This window comes from Rhinoderma darwinii, chromosome 11, assembly GCF_050947455.1.
Source record: "Rhinoderma darwinii isolate aRhiDar2 chromosome 11, aRhiDar2.hap1, whole genome shotgun sequence".
Taxonomy (NCBI): domain Eukaryota; kingdom Metazoa; phylum Chordata; class Amphibia; order Anura; family Rhinodermatidae; genus Rhinoderma; species Rhinoderma darwinii.
The window spans coordinates 94,509,391-94,530,157 of record NC_134697.1 but is presented as its reverse complement, the minus strand read 5'-3'; the positions used below and the strand labels follow the sequence as shown (position 1 = coordinate 94,530,157).

At 45.7% G+C, this 20,767-nt stretch overlaps 1 protein-coding gene across 4 annotated transcripts in view; it reads left to right on the top strand.

Annotated features, from left to right (window-relative positions):
* Positions 1–2,581: 2,581 nt before the first annotated feature.
* The window catches only part of LOC142663426 (oocyte zinc finger protein XlCOF8.4-like), a 40,395-nt gene continuing 22,209 nt past the window's right edge, over positions 2,582–20,767 (top strand). For 2 of the 4 annotated variants that reach the window (XM_075842060.1, XM_075842059.1), the window contains exon 1: positions 10,363–10,438. Coding sequence is in view for 2 of the 4 variants with exons in the window: in XM_075842057.1 (XP_075698172.1) it covers positions 6,103–6,144; positions 6,224–6,296; positions 7,692–7,789; positions 10,321–10,438; positions 10,878–12,214 (1,668 nt within the window). In the remaining 2 variants the exon portion in view is untranslated. Of the gene's footprint in view, positions 2,683–5,573; positions 6,145–6,223; positions 6,297–7,691; positions 7,790–10,320; positions 10,439–10,877; positions 12,271–20,767 lie in introns of those variants that run through there. The other 2 variants (XM_075842057.1, XM_075842058.1) reach the window with 2 other exon arrangements.

The following is a 20,767-nucleotide window of genomic DNA, read 5'->3' as shown; positions in this document are numbered from 1 at the left end:
CCGTTTTTTGGCCACATCTTGGCCGGGTCAATGCAGCTCCATGGGGCCTTGCCCTAAAAATTACTGCAGTGCTGATAACTGGAAGTTGAAGATATGGTGTGGTCCATAATGGTCCGGTACAGTCACACAACATACTGTCTGCGTGGAGTTGTGCGTTTTGTCTTGGGGTCCCGCAAGGCGCACCTGTTTCACACTCCGAAAACACAGTGGGGGGAGATTTATCAAAACTGGTACAAAGTAAAGAGAAGTACTTGCCTATTGCAACCTATCAGATCGCTTCTTTCATTTTCAATTGAAAATGAGTGCTTTAACCTGATTGGTTACTAGGAGAAACTACTCAACTTTTCCTTTGCACCAGTTTTGATCGATCTCCCCCAGTGATTATACGGAGACTGTCAAAATCACGATACACGAATTGTAATTCATTAGTATTGCAGTATGTAATGCAAGCGATCCAAGGATCGCTAGTTCAAGTCCCTTAGGGGGAGTTATAAAAAAAACATTTTTTTTTTTATGTGCAAAAAAATTATTCAAAGTTAAAAAAACAAAAAACTTTTTTCCCCCTAAAGTAATGTTAAAAAAAGTAAAATTAACAGAACTGGTATTGCCGCGTCCGTAAAATATAACAATGTATAACCCGCAGGGTGAATAAAACAAAAACATCAGAGTTGCTGTTTTTTGGTCACCTTGGCTCCCCAGAAAATGATTAAAAACTCGCATGTGCCCCAAAATTATACCAATAAAAACGACAGCTCGCCCCGCAAAAAACAAGACCTCACACCGTGCAGTTGAAGGAAAAAAAATAAATTGATGGCCCTCAGAATATGGCGACACAGCATATATTTTGTTTTTAACAATTATCCTATTTTTCGGACTATAAGACGTCTTATAGTCGGCAGTCAAGGTACCCGGCAGCGGTCCTGACCGCTTCTTACTTAACCCCTTCCCGACCCAGGATGTGTCGGCACACCATGGAGCGGGGAGGGGATGATGTTTGGAGCGGAAACGGGCTCACGTGCTGAGCCCGCTCCATACACTGCAGGTGTCAGCTGTGTCTTACAGCTGACACGCTGCTCTAACGGCCAGGAACAGCGATGGCGCTGTTCCTAGCCGTTTTACTAGTTAAATGCTGCGGTCAATAGCGACCGCAGCATTTATAGGGGTCTACCCTTAAATGTCAGATAGATGCGGGTCCCACCTCTGGGACCCGCACCTATCTCTAGAATGGGGCCTTCTAAACCCCATTCTAGCTTACTCGCTGCTATCTTCCGGCTTTGTCCCGAGTTACGGAAACAGCCGAGTGCTCGCTGAGCTACGCTGTTTCCATAACTCCAATAGAAGTGAATAGGAGTTCCGTTCACAGCGTAGCACCGCGAGCTGCGCTGTTTCCAGAACTCGGTAGGTCAGAAAACCGTGTCGCATGCTATGCTGCTTCTGTAACTGCCATTCACTACTATGGGAGTTACGGAAACCGCGTTGCTCAGCGAGTTACGCTGTTTACGGAACTCATCCATGTATCGCAGTGTATTGTACCAGCGACCTAATGATCGCTGGTTCAAGTCCCCTAGGGGAACTAATAAAATGTGTAAAAAAAAGAGATACATTTTCAGAAGTGTAACAAAATATTAAAAGTTAAAACAAACCAAAAAAAACAACCTTTTCCCATTTTTCCCCAATCACAATGTAAAAATAAAAAAAAGGAATAAAATAAAAAGTGATAAAATAATCGTATGTATCAAAAAAATGCCTCTCAGAATGTGGTGAAACAGAACTAATCATTTTTTTTAACTTTTATAGTTTTTATTCAATTTTTTCCTATTTTCTCTTGTTTAAAACCTGGGTGCGTGTGATAGTCCGAAAAATACGGTCTTTTTTTTTTGTAAAAGTAGTACACAAAAAAAGATATAAATTTGGTATCGCCGTAATCTTACTGAACCGTAGAACAAAGTTGACGTGCCGTTTTTACCACTCGTTCCGTAAAAGCAACCCCCTTATACGGCTATCTCCACAGGAAAAATTAGAAAGTTATGGGTTTTGGAAGACGAGGAGGAAAAAACGAAGATTAAAAAAAGAAAATTGGCTGCGGAGGGAAGGGGTTAAAGGACCACAACGCCAAAAATACAATATACGCTTATTAAAGGTTGGGGGTTCTCATCGTGAACATCAGGCTCCTGTGAATACTTGAATTTTGCATTACCTAATATTGACAAGTCTCAAATCAAATATGTACAACGATTTATGAATCCAATCCCAGAGAAATGATCGTTGTTGCACCTTGAAAGTTTACTACAGCTTGAAAGTCACAGTGCATGTTGGGGTTTGTAGTCCCCTAGCAGCTAGTACAGATTAGGGCAATTATTTTCACGACCGCCGCGGTGCATGCTGGGAATGGCAGTCCTAACTTCTGTGCGCGATATGCTGGCAGCCCATGAACGCGCTGAGATAGGAATTGTCTTGCGGAACTAATTAGACGGTTAGAGTGGCCACCGGGGACATATAGTAAAAGAACGCTGAGACGCAAGTCCCGGAAGTCAGATTAAACGCAGATGCCTGAACGGAAGAAAATAGGCAAGAGCCTGGACGTAAAACGTGAAGTGGAACGCACAACCCGGAAGTTGTAGTATGGGGCTTCAAAACAAGTTTCCGGTGTTGTCCTCCATGGTGCTGAAGACGCTTCTCCTGGTAATGATTCTCTGTCATTTACTGTATATCCGCATGATATGATTAATATGAAATACACACGGCAATGAGGATGATTACACCCAGCCATATTTGCTACAGTAGTGAATATCTAATATAAAGGCAGGCGTGGCATTATGATTCATGACTGTAGCACACCAGGTACTCAATGAGTTAACTTAAAGGGGCAGTTCACTTTAGCCCCTGTTAGGCTGAGTTCACACGTTGCAGATTTTGTTGTGGATTTGACGCACATCTTACCCTTTTGCATTGAAAATCTGCGACAGATCCGCGACGTGTGAACTCGGCCTTAAAGGGGTTGTCCAGGAAAAAAAACAAACTAAAAAGTGTCCCCCAGCCTTGGTTTGCCTTCCCTAATACCCCCTATTAAACTTCTAACCAGTTTCTGTTTGATCTCCATCGTCACTTCTGCTCTTGCTGTTTGTTTACATCCCTTGCTTCTGGTCCTGGCTGTTTCCTGTCTTGTAACCCACCATACCCATGATCCCCGGCTGCATCTGAGGAGACAGCTTGCATTTTTTGTCCACGGCCATTGAGCGCTGCAGGAAAAAAACGCTTTCTCTGCTTTTCATTTATGTTAATGGGAGGTCAGAGATGTAAACGCCCGAAGATGGGGCATGCCGCTTCTTTTTCCCGCAAACAGGTTTTACCGCTCGCAAGAAAAAAAACGCCTCCGCCTCCCATTGAAATTAATAGGAGGCGTTTTCGGACATTTTTTGGAGTGTTTTCGGAAAAATGCCTCCCATTGATTTCAATGGGTGGCGGAGTCGTTTTTTCCAGCGAGCGGTAAAACCGGCTTGCTAGAAAAAGAAGTGACATGCCCCATCTTCGGGCGTTTACTCCTCTGACCTCCCATTGACATCAATGGGAAGCAGAGAAAGCGTTTCTCGCGGCGTTTTTGCCCGCGGCGCTCAATGGGCGTGGGCAAAAAACGCCTTGAAAAACGTGGCAAACGGCGTGCAGGCAGATCAAAACCTGCTTCAAAATTCCAGATGGAATTTTGAGGCAGAAATTTCCGCATGCAAAAAAAACTCAGTGTGAACAGGGTCTTGGAGTGAAGCAATGCCACACAGCCCCCCTATTGGTAATGCCAGACGGCCCCCTGTAGGTAATGCCACACAGCCCACCTGTAGGTATTACCACACAGCCCCGTATACATAGTCACCCCCATTCCTGTAGGGGACGTCTCCAGAAGTCCCACACTTCACTGTCTCTATGTGGACAGTGAAGTCAGGGACTTCTCCTGGATCGGATTCCCCGGCCACAGCGTTGGGGATTCCCTTCAGAAGACCCTGACGTCACTGTGTCCATATATGGACAGTGAAGGCAGAGACTTCTCCTGGAGCGTAATCCCCGACCACCGCTTCGGCAAAGCGGTGGCCGGGGATTAGGGATTCCGCGCCTCCTCCTCCTTCTCACGTGCACTTCAGTGCGGGAGCTCCAAGAGTGAAGGAGGAGGAGGAGGCGTGGACGACGAGACAGGAGGAGGGGGGCGTGTACTATGATTGATGACGCTCCGTGTCTTTGCTCAGCCAGCACTTCCTGCTGTGTAAAGACACGGCGCGTCATCAACTACATCTACAGGCGGCGGGACCAGAGGAGGCGCAGCTCTGAAGAGCTCATGAAACATCCGCCTGGCCCACTGCCTATAAATGTAGTTGTTGACACGCCGTGCCTTTCTCAGCCGGAAGTGCTGGCTGAGCAAAGACACGGTACGTCACAGGAAATAAAAAAAATTACCCTGGGTACGGTCACGTGACGGCAGATCAGAACAGGAGAACGCTGGCACAGGTAAGCAGACACTATATTAGAAATGTTACTAAATATGTCTAAGTTAAAATTTAAATAAAATGTATTCCTGGACAACCCCTTTAAGCGTCTGACTTACCTGAGTACGAGCTGATTCTTAGGTGCCTTGGTGCTGTGATGTGTTGCGGTTAGTATTAGTCATACCTCCCAACCGTCCCGGATTCCGGGCGGTGTCCCGGGCGGCCGAGTGTATGTCCCGCTGTCAACTGTATCTGCGTCCTCTGGACGCAGATACAGTTGAACCCAATTCTGAAGCAGGGAACCATCAGCTCCCTGCTTCAGAATTAGTTCAGAGCAGAGGGAGGTCCTCCGCTCGGCGGGGACTCCCCGGGCACAGCGCTACTTTAAGCGCTGTGCTCGGGGATGCCCTTGACGTCACTGTCCATGTATGGACAGTGACGTCAGTGGCTACTCCTTGAGCGGAATCCTCGTTGCCGATGATCTGGGTGGGGATTCCGCTCCTAGAGGGAGTCCCAATGGCGCTACCTACAGGGGGTGGCGCTATCTTCAATGGGGGTGTGGCACTATCAACATGGACACTGGCACTATATAGGGGCACTATCTACAGGGGACGCTGTGGTGCTATCTACATAGGCACTATCTACATGGACACTGGCACTAGGGGCAGCTAAGGGGGCATTATACTGTATAAAGGCAGCTAGGGGTAGATTATACTGTATAAGGGCAACTAGGGGGGCATTATACTGTATGGGGGCATCTGTGTGGGCATTATACTGTATGGGCGCATTCTACCGTATGGACATTATATTTTATAGGGGGAATTATACTGTATGGGGCAGCCGTGGGGACATTATACTTCATGGGAGAATCTGTGTGGGCATTATTCTGTATGGTGGCAGCTATGGGGGCATTATACTGTGTGGGCTGGACCGGGGGTGTATGGGCGCGGATTTGGTGGGATTAGAGGCGTGGCTTAAAAGAAAGAAAACTTCTACGGGTGCCGCATCGGTTGTCCCTCTTTGTGATACTTGAAAGTTGGGAGGTATGGTATTAGTCAATGCGTGGCCCATCTAATACGCAGACAGAATAGGTCCTCCAGAGCTACACATGCGTTTTGCAGCGTTTCTCTGCTATCTAATAGTGAGGTCTTAAGCCAAGATGGCAGACAACCCATAAATGTCACATCAACTAAAAAAGGAATACACAAGGCGTACACAGGAGCCTCTACATCATTCTGTAATAATAGCCTATGCTGCTCCATTATATAGGCAAATAAATAATAATTTCCGGAGGGCTTCTGGTCTTCACCATAATTTTACAAGGACGTTAAAGAAGGCGACGGAGGAATTCCCAGGCCCTCAGAATATCTTTCAGTCGAGAGGCGTGCGATGCGTTGCCTTATGAGGCCTCTGTCTCGGGGCACAGCTATGAGGAGCAATAAGCAGCTGGGTCCAGTGCTGGAAAGTCTGTACCAGTTATGGTGACGTGGAAGAGCCTCTCTATTTCCGTTGTAATTACATAAAATATTTCCTAGGGAATATTTCCTTGTTTTCCTCAGCCACGGGCTCGGAAGTGACAACCAGTGAGAAACTCCTTAATGTTGTCTCCGACTAGCTCCAGTTCTGTCACCCAATGGATGACCCTCCACATAAATGGGAAGATAACCCCCTTCAGGTGAGAGAGATTCTTGTTTTATATTCTTCCTTCATGCGTCGTGTCATGGCTTCTCTAAAACCTTTAAATTGGACTCAAGACAGATGTGAAGATTGAGGAGGAGGAGAAGGAGCCCTTGAAGATCAAGGAGGAAGAAATTCCTGCAGATATCGGTACTTGTAAAAGATGCCCATATTCTTCTTGTCTAGTCACTACAAAAGATTGTATTCCAGCACCCACTATTGATATTGGATGTCCCTCAAATGACTATCTGGGACTGGTGCATTCCCTGTGCCCATTGTGTTGCAAGTACCCTAAAAATGGACCCTCGTAGGATCTTGTCTCGTAAAGACAACCTCCGTTCGGATGCCGTATTCGAGCATATGGACGCTTGGGATCCACCGCTATGAATCAGAATGAAAATCTACTCTGGCGGGCTTGAGCCGTCCATCTATTACACGGATGGCCATTCATCTGTTTGCCGGAGGTGTTGGGGGTCTTACCCCACTAGGAAGGAATTATCAGTGGTGAGAAAACCCCTTTTAAAAGGGTTGTCCAGTCATAAGAAATTGATGGCCTAACCTCAGAATAGGCTATCAACATCTGATCGGTGAAGAGACCCCCAACCATCAGCTGTTTTGAACGGGCCGCGACGCTCGTACAAGTGCCGCTTCGCCTTCATTCCTTATCTGCTCGTACTGTGAATCGTCGACACACTTGTAGCGGTGGTTCACAGTTATTACAGCCTTCTCCTATTACTTCAGAAGGCGGTAATACCTTGAACCACCGCTACAAGTGTGACAGCGATTCACAGTACGAGCAGATAAGGAATGAAGGCGAAGCGGCACTCGTACAAGGGATGCGGCCCCATCAAAACAGCTGATCGGCGGGGGTGCTGGTAGTCGGACCCCCAATGATCAGGTATTGATGCCCTATCCCGAGGATAGGCCATGAATTTCTTATGACTGGACCTTCGGTTACAGTTATGGTGCCCGCCATTGCTTCTAATTACAAATCAAGTTTAATTTCGGCACAATTTCTTTCTAGATTTTTCCGCCGCGCCTTGCTTTGGGAATTTGCCACCATTGGCCATGTAGTCAAAGTCTTATATTATGCATAATGCGTAATTTATTTTCTAAAATAAAGTTAAAGTGCTATTCCGGTTACAACAAGTTACCCCCTATCCGTAGGGTAAGGGGTAACTTGCTGATCGGTGGGTGTCCGACTACTGGGACCCCCACTGTTTTACAAGAGCGGGAGTCCCGAACCCCTAGTTTAAACCGAGCAGTAGGTCGCTCATGCGCACTGCCACTCCATTCATCCTTTATGGCAGCGCCGGAGATAGCCGAGTACAGCATTCGTAAACGGTGGGGGCCCCAGCTGTCTGACACCCACCGATAAAGTTACCCCCTACCCTACAGATAGGGGGTAACTTGTTGTAACCGGAATACCCCATTAATTAAAATAAATCAGCTGGGTCTACAACTCAAGAATGCAGATAGAACTCGAAAGTCAAAAATGTATACAGCGTCAGTGAATCGATCTAAGTGTGTGTCTGTTTCCTACAGATGGATTAAGTGTTTATAATACATCAGAGAGATATATAAATCCTCTAGACCCAGCGGGATCTAACGAACCGGATGTAGAACTGGACAGAGAAATAAAGGTATGGGCCGCAGCCAACAAATCAGCCATGTCCTCCGCACCCAGTCTGCCATTGTAACCTCAGGGTCCTTTTACACGGCCCGATGTGGTTCGTGTAAACGAGCGCCGATCAACGGCACAGCTCGTTGATCAGAGCTCGTTAGGCTCCTTTCACGAGGAGCAATGATCGACTCTTTATGGGGACCAGCGATCGTTATTATGATCGATCGCCCACTTACATTTCCATCGTGTTAGCAGCACATCTCCCTGTTTGCACAGATGTGCTTCCGACTAGCGACCATTTTTTTGGCCGCATAAACGAGTAGATCACCCGATCAAGGAGCGTTTACTTGTTCATCCACTGATCATTGCCCTGTGCACAGAGCAACGAATGGGAACGAGTTCAAAGGAACGCTTGTTTGCCAGATCATGGGCCCGTCTAAAAGGGCCTTAAAGGGGTTTTCCAGGAAAGTGAAAGTTTTCCCTGCTTTAATATGTAAGTCGGTGTTACTTACATATAGACCGATGCTCCGGCAATCAGCTGTGTCGTTCCGCCCTGTTTTACCGGTACCATCTCCAGTCACATGCTTACTGTAACCACGCCTCTTTATTGGTAGTCAATGGTAACGACCACCTGCCCGCCATGGCTCCTTGCTAAACACGCCCCCAGTGTGGCCAAATGCATCTTCCTGCTTGTGAGCGGCAAGATGCAAAGGAGTAGAGGGAGGGGTTCAGGCGTCCTGATGGAGAGGGAGGATTTCGGACTGGCTGTGGGTTCCTGGTCCATCCATTTCAGTGTCCTCACAAACCAGCGCTTGGTCACCTGACTGATGCTGATAACAATAGAACGAGGCGGAACGGCACATCGGAACGTCGGTCTATATGTAAGTAACGTCAACTAACATATTAAAGGAGCCGAAACTTTTTTATTTTGCCCGGAAAACCCCCAAAACTTTAATTCTTATGTTTATGCAGAAACTTGCACAACTCCGTATCACCAACATTTTAAAATCATTATTAGGCCCTGTGCACACAAAGTTTTGTGACATGTTTTTTGCCGTGGCCGAAATTGCTTCCCATGGTTTTCAATGGTAGGTGGAGGTGTTTTTTTTCCCGCAAGAAGAAAAAACGCTCGCGGGAAAAAGAAGCGGCATACCCTATCTTGAGGTATTTTCCGCCTCAAAAACCCCATTGAAATGAATGAGAAACTGAAAAAATGCCGCTAACGGCTGACATAGTTTTTGATGCGTTTTATGTCTAAATACGCTTACGATTTTTTCCTTTCCCTGTTGAAGAAATAAGTAAAAAAACGTGCCAAAAAATGCCTGTGGTGCAAAACCACTTAAAGGGGTTGTCCGAGATAACATAATATTTTTAATAACACCATTAAATCATTTAAGTTAAAAAAATAAATACATTTGTAATATACTTACGTTTTCCAAAGTGGCCCAGTTTCCAGATCCTGCCGTCGGGAACTTGATTGTTGACGTCTCTCTCTGCTCCGGCTCTGCTGCTTTGTTGATCTTGAATTCTTGCCGGGTACACGACACGTCACTTGTGACGTGGTGTATATCGGCTTGTTCTGTTGTAACGCGCATGCGCGGCCCCTGCTGTTATCTCGAGAACAGCAGGGACTGCGAGAACAGCAGTGACAGCGCATGCACGTTACTGCATGTGAAGCAGAAGAAGCCGATCTACACCACGTGACAAGTGACATGTCGTATACCATCCGAGGTCTCTCTGGTGCGAGACCATGTGATCGGGATACGACACGACAGTGGAGGCGTCAGAAAAGGTGACGTCAGAGCTCAAGTGACCAGAAGGAAGAAGCAGCCAGAGCGGAGAACAGAAGCAAGATTGCACAGGTAAGTATATTATGCAATTTTTAATATGTGTAATGTATTTCTAACTGTACTTAAAAAAAAAATCTCGGACAACCCCTTTAAAAAAAAACGGCGCTGATTTTTCCAGGCAGAATTTTCTGCCTTCAAAAAACTCCATGTGAACATAGCCTTAAAGGTTAACTCCAGTTGAAATAATAAAAAAAATCAGGTGTGACTGCCCCATATGTCCCACTCCCCCCCATGTCACAAATATTGGGGTCCAGGAAGCTGTTGTCAGTGGGTTCTCCACTCTATAAAGTTGCCAGAGCTGTTCCTGCCTGTCATATGATGGATGCAAAATAGTGTAAATAGACTTTTTGTTTGGTTACCTGACCCTCTATAGCTGCTATGTTTGTGATCGTTGTGTTCCTTCTATGTCATAGGTAATCACAGGGATGACTAAAGCAGTTTTACAGTGTAATAATTTCGAGAGACCAGCTCCAAGTCTCAGCTTCCCGCACCTCTGTGAGTGTCATTTGGTGTCAGAGGGGGACCGGTGAACACTTCTTGAACTTTTAGGTTTTCATTGCGCACAGAACACCAAATCACATGGGTATCATCCCACTGAGTTCTTGCAAATTAACACTTTATTGTGCATTTGTAGGATGCGAACAGGAAGTTTTTTAATCCGATTATCCAACTTTTTGAAATATTTTTTTCAATTATTTAGGAAGAAAATGTAAACATTGTCATGGTTGATGGCGGTGATGTGCTAGAAAGAAATGAGGAGTCAATTCTGAATACTGAAATATTAAAAGAATTAAACGCTACCTCAGACGTCCGCACCAGTAAGTAGTAACCATCACGTGACGTACAGCAGCCTCACATGGGTTAGGCTTTATTCAGACGAACGAGTCTAAACTCGGATGTGAAAAACGGACGTTTTTCATGTCCGAGTCACGGACGTGACAACTTGAGTCTATTGAGGGACCTGTGAAAACGGACAAAAATAGGACATGTCCTATTTTTTCACGGGCCCTTCACACCGTACGTTAAAACAACAGCTGTATGAATAGCCCCATTGAAATACATGCAGCCGTGTGACGGCCGTAAAAAAAAACGGACTATATTTGCGTTCGTCTAAATAAGCCCTTAGAGGATGGTTCCTATACCTTTTTATTGCAATGCACAACATTCATTAGTCTACTTCACCAGACCTCTATCCACTCCTCATCTCAAGATGTCATCTGATGACGCTGACCACCGTTTTTCATTCTTGCCCTTCAGAGCAAAAAGATCATCAAACTTCCGCCAGAATTAAACTGCGTTGCCGGAGAAATTCCTCACCTAATAAAGCTGTACCGATGAGAGACGAAGAATACAAATGTGCTGAATGTGGTCAGGGTTTTACAGAGAATGCTGAATTTATTACACATCAAAAAGTTCACAAAAGGAAGAAGCCATTTAACTGTTTGGAATGCGAAAAATGTTTTGATAAGAAGCTACACCTGGCCGGACATCAAAGAATTCACACGGGAGAAAAACCCTTCTCATGTTCCGAATGTGGGAAATGTTTTAGGTTGAAATCCCAGTTTGTAATGCACAGTAGGATCCACTCGAGTGAGAGAGAATTTAAGTGTAACGTATGTGGGAAAGGCTTCGCTACGAACTCGAAACTTTTGACGCATCTGAAGATCCACTCGGGAGAATTCTCGTGTTCGGAATGTGGGAAGTGTTTTACCAGCAATGGTTGCCTTGTTAGACATCTAAGAATCCACACAGGTGTGAAGCCCTTTTCTTGTTCCTACTGCGGTAAATGTTTTACTACCAATTCCCACCTCATCCCCCATCAAAGAACGCACACTGGAGTTAAACCGTTTTCCTGTTCGGAATGTGACAAGGCTTTCACAACAAAAACAAATCTGGTTACTCATAAAAGAATTCATACAGGGGAGAAACCATATTCCTGCTCAGAATGTGGGAAAAGTTTTCGTAGGAAGTTGCACCTTGTAGGACATCAGCGGACCCACACAGGAGAGAAGCCATTTTCGTGTTCAGATTGCGGGAAAAGTTTTATCACAAATGTACACCTAGTCCAACATCAGAAGATCCACACAGCAGAGAAAACGTTTGCCTGTTCGGAGTGTGGAGAAAGCTTCAGGGTGAAATTACACTTTCTTCAACACCAAAAGGTCCACACAGGGGGTAAACCCATCTCCTGTACTGAGTGTGGGAAAAGTTTTCGAGTCAAATCGCAGTTTTTGCTGCATCAGAGGATACACACAGGGGATAAGCCCTATTCCTGCCAGGAATGCGGAAGACGGTTCAGACTAAAATCACAGTCCGCTCAACACCGTAAAATCCACACCGGCAAGAAAGACTTCACGTGTTTTGAGTGTGGAAAATGTTTTACAACTAATGCAAACCTAGTACAACATCAGAAGATCCACTCTGGAGAGTTTTCTTGCTCGGAATGTGGAAAATGTTTCATTACTAATTACTGTCTAGCCCGACATCAGAAAGTCCACAGAGGGGAGAAGGCTTTTTCTTGTTCTGAATGTGGAAAGTGTTTTAGAGCGAAGGTCCATCTTGTTGGGCATCGGAGGACTCACAAAATGATTTGAAACACAATTAAGTATTATTTTCTGAAGACACTAAATGGGTTGTCCAGTCCCTAAAAATTGATGGTCTATCCTCAGGATAGGTCATCAATATTTGATCGGTCGGGGTCCGACTCCCGGGACCTCCACCGATCAGCTGTTTTGGAGTGGCCGCAGCGCTCATTCGAGTGCTACTTCCCCTTCATTCTTTATCTGCATGTAGTGTCAATCGTCGACACAGTTGTAGCCATGGTTCACAGTATTACATTGAAGTGAATGCAAAAAGACTGTAATACTATGAACCGCCTCTACAAGCGTGTCGGTGATTCACAGTATGAGCAGATAAGGAATGAAGGGGAAGCCACGCTCGTACAAGTGCACCTTCAAAACAGCTAATCGGTGGAGGTCCCGGGAGTCTGACCCCGACCAATCGGATATTGATGGCCTATCCTGAGGATAGGCCATCAGTTTTTAGGAACTGGACAACCCATTTAAGAACCAAAACACATAGGGGAGATTCCATAAAGTGTAGCCTCTGCCAACTCCAAGTGGTTCTATCTGGGATCTCGATTCTTGGGTCCACCTCATTTTACCCATGGAGATCCATCATGGATGAGCTCATTATATTGAAAGGTTATTATTGAAAAAAAATCGGGTAGTTTTGAAACACACAAACGTCTAGTTCTCAATATCGCTAAACATTTTCCATATTCAGGCCAAAATACTGTTGGAGTCTCACATTCAAAGGGCATAGTTTTAGTTTATGGACAGCGTTGGGGGTATTCATGTGGAATGAGTATGTTTGGAGATGTTCCATAAATATTGGGGCCTCATTCATATCATGTTTTGGCCCTACGTTTATTGTATAGGTCGGAAAAGCTCCTACAAGATAAACGTGTTCATAGGGCTCCATTATCCAGTATGAGACCAAAAGAGTGTCCTTTTGGCCTCCGTCGGGCTGGTATACGTCGGTATATATCTTTTTTTTTAAAGGATGAAATAGCGTAGTAGACTACGCTATTCCATCCTGAGGGATCTAACAAAAGACCTACGACACGGTATACAGTTTTTAATATGGGAGCCTACGGGTGATGGACATGTATGGAGTCAGGTGCAGTGCTGGAGTCCCGGGGCGGAGCGCTAGCTAATGCTCTGCTGGGGGACTCCAACGATAGGAAACTCCTGATGTCACTGTCCATATATGGACAGTGACTTCAGGAGTTTTCCCAGAGCCGGTCCCCGGGTGACGTATCACACTGTAGGCCATACTGTGGGATACGTTTGGGCCTTTCGCTATGGTATACGTTGGGGTTCTTCCTGACCTATACCTCCTACCAAAGGCCTAAACGTGATGTGAATGGGGCCTAAGGCAAATTATGTGAATGGAGCCTAAGGGAGTAGTAATAAAGCACAGGATGGAACGAAACGGAACTGAATGTTCTTTATAGGAAAGAATAAGCATAAAAGCACAGAAACATTATGGAGGAAGATTGAAATGTTAACTAGCGCGTTACCGAGACAAGATTTATCACAATTATGTCCGGCATCCGTGTCACAAATTTTTCGGAGATGAAGTTTGTCCTTTCTATAAATCATAACACACAAGGTTTGAAATATTTCTGATCTGTCACATGATGTAGAGGCACGGAGTTATCATTTAGGCCTTTAATAAATGACAATGTTCGTATACACGGAGGGCGCATAAAAAGAAGACTTACAACTTATTATTGTTATGGCGCCCCCTGGTGTTCTTTTAAGTTTCCTCTCCGAATGTCCACCACGTGTTCAGTGCCGGTGAGAAGAAGTTATTACTAGTGATTTTTATTGGCTAGCCTTCACAACTCTGGTCGTGTATAAGAGGACTCAAAGTTGCTACTGGGCATGGTGTCCAACGGCGGTGGACGTTTTGAGAGAGGACCAAAAGAACACTAGGGGGCGCAATAACACATTTTTTTTTAATTTTTTACTGAAAATGTGTTATGTTTTGTGTGATATAACAGAGAAGTGTAAAAATGTAATGGGGAGATAATTCCTTTGACATGCTACGTGTTGTACTGTTTTTCATTTTTTTGAGTCTTTACAGATTTGTCCACTCCCAAAGGCATAGTGTAAGTTTACTTAAAGGGTTATTCTCATCTCAGACATTTATAGCATATCCACGGGATATGTCATATATGTCCGATAGATGCGGGTCCCACCTCTGGGGCCCCCTGTCCTACCTTCTTTTGGTGGGCTCTGGCCACTGAGTTACTTGGTGGCATGGTTTTTCAGAAGCAGCAGAGAGCGTTTTGCTAAGTAAAGTGAACAGAAGTTAAGGAAAGAGCGTAGCACAGCTAGCCACGCTGTTTCCGGATATCGGGAGCTACAGAAACAGTGTAGCCTTCTGTGCTACACTGTTTCCAGAACTCACATTCACTTGTATTGGAGTTACGGAAAGCGTGTAGCAAAACTCGCTTGGCTTTTTCCAGCGTAACTCTGCTACCTGTCAATGGAAAAATCATCCGCCAGAGGGAAAAATGTTTCCCCATGGAGGAGTACAATGAAAGCGTTACCTGGTAACTAGACATGACAGGGAAAAAGAATTCCCCATCATGTAACTCTGCTACCTGTCAACTGATCAGCACGTCCAGCCATTGTACAATCACTCACAAAATGGCGCTGTACAGTTCTAGGCAATTTGAAGACATCTCCTCCTGGCTTGTATCCAAAAATAGGGAGGGGTGGGGAGTGTGGTCAGTAGTAGGGAGAGTGTCCCCCGCACATTTACAGCATCCGTAAGTCAGGTTGCTTTCACAAAGGGTCTGTGGACCCACTGGGCCGTACCTCCTTGGCGGTCAGGCAGCTGGCCAACAGGGCGCAAGTGAATTTCTATAGGTACCTGTGGCAGCTCGGACAGCAGTAAGGCAGGCTCGGCTTGGACTAGGCAGCAAGTAGACGTGGGATACAGCACGACACGACTTTGGCACAGCACAGCGCTATACCAGGGTGGTATGGAATGCAAGGAACAGGAAACACACTAGGAAGCCATCACATAGACAAACTAGGAAACATCAACAACGCTCAGGCATGGAAGCAGGGGGCTGGACCCCTCTTATAGTCCAGGGTACTCACGGGTCAAAGTTCATCAAAAGTTCGGTACGTGCGCTGCCCCTTTAAGAGCGGGCATGAGCGTGCGCGCGCGCACCCATACAGGATCTGGCTGAGGTGAGTGGAAGCGGACGCTGGTGTCTCCTGAGGAGGAGGTTGGGGCCAGTGCTTGCCAACTCGTGACTGTGGCTGTCAGGAGGGGATCGGAGCTGACAGCCCGCTGCCATGGACATTATGGTTGCTTTGCCTGATTCACCTTTCTGTCATTATGGGAAGTGCTCCTCTGGTGGCCATCATAAGGAATCATTACAAATTATTATTTATTTTTTAGTATTTCCTACCTTGTGGAAGAAAAAAAAAAATACTCCAATAAAATACTAAAAATAAGTAACTTAATAAAAAAGTATGTCAATTCACAACACAATCCCTTTAAGCAGATGGCTAAGGAATCCCCCACATTGGCCCCTGTTACCCAGCAGGCTTACCATCCAGTTTCTAATCTAACAAAGCTGTGCACGAATATATCAGTACATGGCCGATTGTATGTTCTTTCATAACTGGAAATGGTCACAAGACGAGTACACAACCATTTTACATGAACTGTAACACATCCTAGTATGAAAGCTCCAAAAACCATGAACGGGGGCCAAACAAGATCCAATGCCAGTTATGACGTTGTAACCATCACCGCATGGTCAGAAGTCCTGAATCATCTGGAACACTCTTTGGTTTGGAAAAGACCATGTTGCCTGGACTTGAGAACCGATGTGGAAATAAACCCGCCATAAATTAACGTCGACTTCCTGATAGGCTAAAAGGGTCATCTGGTCCTTTAAAATTGATGGCCTGGCCTTAAATATTAGCTTGGTGGGAGCCCCGCGTCCCCCCACTGGTCAGCTGTGATCGGCTGAAGCCCCACGTCCCCTTCATTATTTTCTAGAAATTAGTGCTCAATGGATGGGGCAGATTGAAAATTGCCATTTTTCCATAGATATGCCATTTCAGTGCCCAATATGTTGTGCCCAGTTTGTGCCCCTGAAGACGCACACCCCATAAATTATTAAGCGGGTTCTTACAAGTACAGTAATACCCATATGTGGTCATAAACTGCTGTTTGGGCACTGCCAGATTCGGAAGTACCGCCATTTTGCTTTTGCAGCGTGGATTTTGCTTGGCGGTTGTTCTGTTTGGGGTTTTACTAGTATTTCAGTTTATAATGTGGGGGCGCATGTAAGATGTGCGGCGTTTATTAGGGCAGAATAATGGGGTATAATAGTGGGATGAAGAAATAATATGAATAAACCTTGGATTTTGTAGTATACTTTAAATCAATCCTTTATACACAGGCCTGGTTTTTCGGGGCAGGTGTCACACTGATAAATAGTGTCCATTCTTATACCCCATTTTGGAACACACTCTGCACCTTTTTTGGGCCCTTCCCTTGTTTGCAGTTTGGAGAATTTCACTCGGAAACTGTTGCCCAGGTACAATACGGGCGGCCTCGCTTCCCGTGGAGATGGGGACGTTTTGGGGCAGATGTGCTCGGGTCTTCCCCTTTTTGGTTCCCAAATATTAGGGCCTTAATTACCGCCTCTTAAAAATGAAGGCCTGCTCCCACCTGGCCGGCACATCTGGATAGCACATAAGCGTTATACAATACCATCTGTACGAAGTGCATGGACATCTTTTTGTACCGTGGGATACGTCTATATGGTGAATCGGGGAATTGTAAAAAATACCCGGGGTCCAGTATTGCCTAATCCTTCACTTACCCCAAAACATCATCATCTCTGCTGCATCTACTGGGTCCACCTGTGGGGTCTAGAAAATGATGACGTGGGGTTTTGGGCAAAAAACTGCCGCACCTATAAATTAGGCTTTATTTAGACTAACAAGTGTAAACTCGGACGTGAAAAACTGTCTTGACTTGAGTCTATTGAGGGATCCATGAAAACGGACAAAAATAGGACATGTCCTATATTTTCACGAGCCCTTCAGTGTGAACAGCCCCATTGAAATACCTGCAGCCGTGTGACGGGCATTAAAAAAAATGTCCGTCACACGGATGATATTTATGTTCATCTGAATAAGCCCTTAGGCCTCATGCACACGAACGTATTTTTTTCCTCCCGTAAATACTGGCGTAAATACAGGTCCTTAGTCACACGTATTCGACCGGTATTGCACTAGTATATACTGACCCGTGCCCATAAATACGGGTCTGGTGTCACCCGTATTCCACCCATATTTACAGGCACGTTTTCGCTGCAAAATTGCACTGCAGTAATCGGCAGCCCCTTCTCTCTATCAGTGCAGGATAGAGAGAAGGGACAGCCCTTTCTGTAGTAAAAGTAAAAGAAGTTCATACTTACCGTTGTCTTGGTGACGCGTCCCTCTCTTGACATTCAGTCCGACCTCCCTGGATGACGCAGCAGTCCATGTGACCGCTGCAGCCTGTGACTGGCCTGTGATTGGCTGCAGCGGTCACATGGGATGAAACATCATCCCGGGAGGCCGGACTGGAGGAAGAAGCAGGGAGTTCTGGGTAAGTATGAACGCCTTTTTTTTTTTTTTTTTTTTTTTACAAGTTGATGTATATTGTGATCGGTAGTCACTGTCCAGGGTGCTGAAACAGTTACTGCCGATCAGTTAACTCTTTCAGCACCCTGGACAGTGACTATTTACTGACGTCGCCTAGGAACGCTCCCGTAATTATGGCCTGAAATAGGACATGTTCTATCTTTTTCAACGGCTCGGGCACCTTCCCGTAAGCAAGCGGGGAGGTACCCGTGGCCAATAGAAATCTATGGGCCCGTAATTACGGTTTTTTTTTTACGTTCGTGTGCATGGGGCCTTAGTCGGGGCCATCATTTTGCATCATTGTGCTCCAAGAGTCATAACTTTTTTTATTTCCATTGACGGAGCTGCGTCAGGGCTTGTTTTTTTTGCGTGACGAGCTGTAGTTTTTATTGGTGCCATTTTGAGGTGCCTACAACTTTTTTAACACTTTTTATTTAATTTTGTTGAGAAGCAAAAGGTGATTAAGAATTAGCAATTCCACTATTGTTTTTTTGTTTTTGTTTTTTTACAGCGTTCACCGTGCAGTGTAAATGACATGATATTTTTATGGTTCGGGCCCTTATGCACGCAGTGATACCTATTATGTTGTTTTTTCTTTTTATATTTCGTTTTTTTCCAACAGATCAGGGAAACAGGACGATTCTTGTTTTTATTACGTAAAACTTTTCTTTCTTTATCGAAATTTTTTTAATTCTTTTAATAAATTTTTTTAGATTCAGTAGGCGACTTGAAGGCCTGATCTTCTGATTGCTGGTATAACACATTGCACTACTTCTGTCTGTCATTTTTCCACAGACAGGCAGACTATTAGGTCCTACCTCCGGCAGGGGCTAATACGCTTCTGTATATGCCCAACCAGGTGGCCATTGTTAGGCTTCCCGGTTGCCATAGCAACCATCGGCACCCTGCGATCGCTAGCGGGGGAAGGTGTACAGATGGAGCCTCCTCCCTCTATCAATTACTTAGATACCGCAGTAGGGGTTAAATGGGTTACCGCTGATCTTTGCCGTTGCAGCGGGATGTCGGCTGTGGACGGCACGGGCACAGTGGTATGTCCGGTGGTATGTGCCGGTGTATCTGCGTCCTCAGGACGCAGATACAGTTGAACCCAATGCTGAAGCAGGAAACCGTCAGCTCCCTGCTTCAGCATTGGTACAGAGGACTCCCCAGGCACAACGCTACTTAAAGCGCTGAGCCCAGGAGGCGCCCCTGACGTCACTGTCCATATATGGACAGTGACGTCAGGGGCGTCTCCTGGAATGGAATCCCCAGCCAACTGTCAGCTCCCTGCTTCAGCATTAGTTTAGAGCGGTGGATCAGAGGGAGCTCCTCCGCTCGCCGAGGACTGCCGGGCGCAGCAATTAAAGTAGTGACGTCAGTGGCTACTGATTGAGCGAAATCTCCGTTGCCAATGATCTGGCCGGGGATTCCGCTCCTAGAGGGACTCAATGGCGCTGTCAACATGGACACTGTGGCACTATATAGGGGCACTATCTACATGGGCACAGTGGCATTCTCTACAAGGGCACTGGCACTTTATATGTGGGCATTATACTGTATGGGGGAGTCTGTGGGCATTATACTGTATGGGGGAGTCTGTGGGCATTATACTGTATGCAGCATCTGTGTGGGCATTATACTGTATGGGGCATATGTGGGGGCATTATACTGTATGGGGGAGTCTGTGGGCATTATACTGTATGCAGCATCTGTGTGGGCATTATACTGTATGGGGCATATGTGGGGGCATTATACTGTATGGGGGAGTCTGTGGGCATTATACTGTATGCAGCATCTGTGGGGGCATTATACTGTATGGGGGAGTCTGTGGGCATTATACTGTATGCAGCATCTGTGGGGGCATTATACTGTATGGGGCATATGTGGGGGCATTATACTGTATGGGGGAGTCTGTGGGCATTATACTGTATGGGGCATATGTGGGGGCATTATACTGTATGGGGGAGTCTGTGGGCATTATACTGTATGCAGCATCTGTGGGGGCATTATACTGTATGGGGCATCTGTGTGGGCCTTATACTGTATTGGGGAGTCTGTGGGCATTATACTGTATGCAGCATCTGTGGGGGCATTATACTGTATGGGGCATATGTGGGGGCATTATACTGTATGGGGCATATGTGGGGGCATTATACTGTATGGGGTATATGTGGGGGCATTATACTGTATGGGGCATATGTGGGGGCATTATACTGTATGGGGGAGTCTGTGGGCATTATACTGTATGCAGCATCTGTGGGGGCATTATACTGTATGGGGCATATGTGGGGGCATTATACTGTATGGGGCATATGTGGGGGCATTATACTGTATGGGGCATCTGTGGGGGCATTATACTGTATGGGGCATCTGTGGGGGCATTATACTGAATGGGGCAGCTATTTGGCATTATACTGTGTGGGAGGCAGTATGGGAGCATTATACTGTATGTATGGGCGGGATTAGAGGCGTGCCTTAAAAGGAAAAACATTCCCGCTTTGGTTGTCCCGCTTTGCGATAATTAAAAATTGGGAGTTATGGTAAATAAGTGAACAAGGAACAGTAAAATAAAAGTATTACAACTGTACCAAAATAAAGTCCTGTACAGAGAGAGACAAATTACGAGATATAAATAAGTAATAGCTAATAATAGTCTGACCATAGCGGTTTATTCATTTTAATTCATTTACGTGTCCATCATATAGTGGGTAAAAAGTGATGTTTCCCTCATTAAAGATGGCCGCCGAGCTCAGCCGGAAGAGGTCGCATCGAACTGACGTATCACGCTCGCTAGAGAGCGGTAGCGAAACGAAAGTGTGATTCCATATTTGGCCGCTAGCCGCCGCTGCTGAGCCTACTGTATTAGGGCAGGTAAACGTCGTTCCCTTGTTACTGACGTCATCACACAGC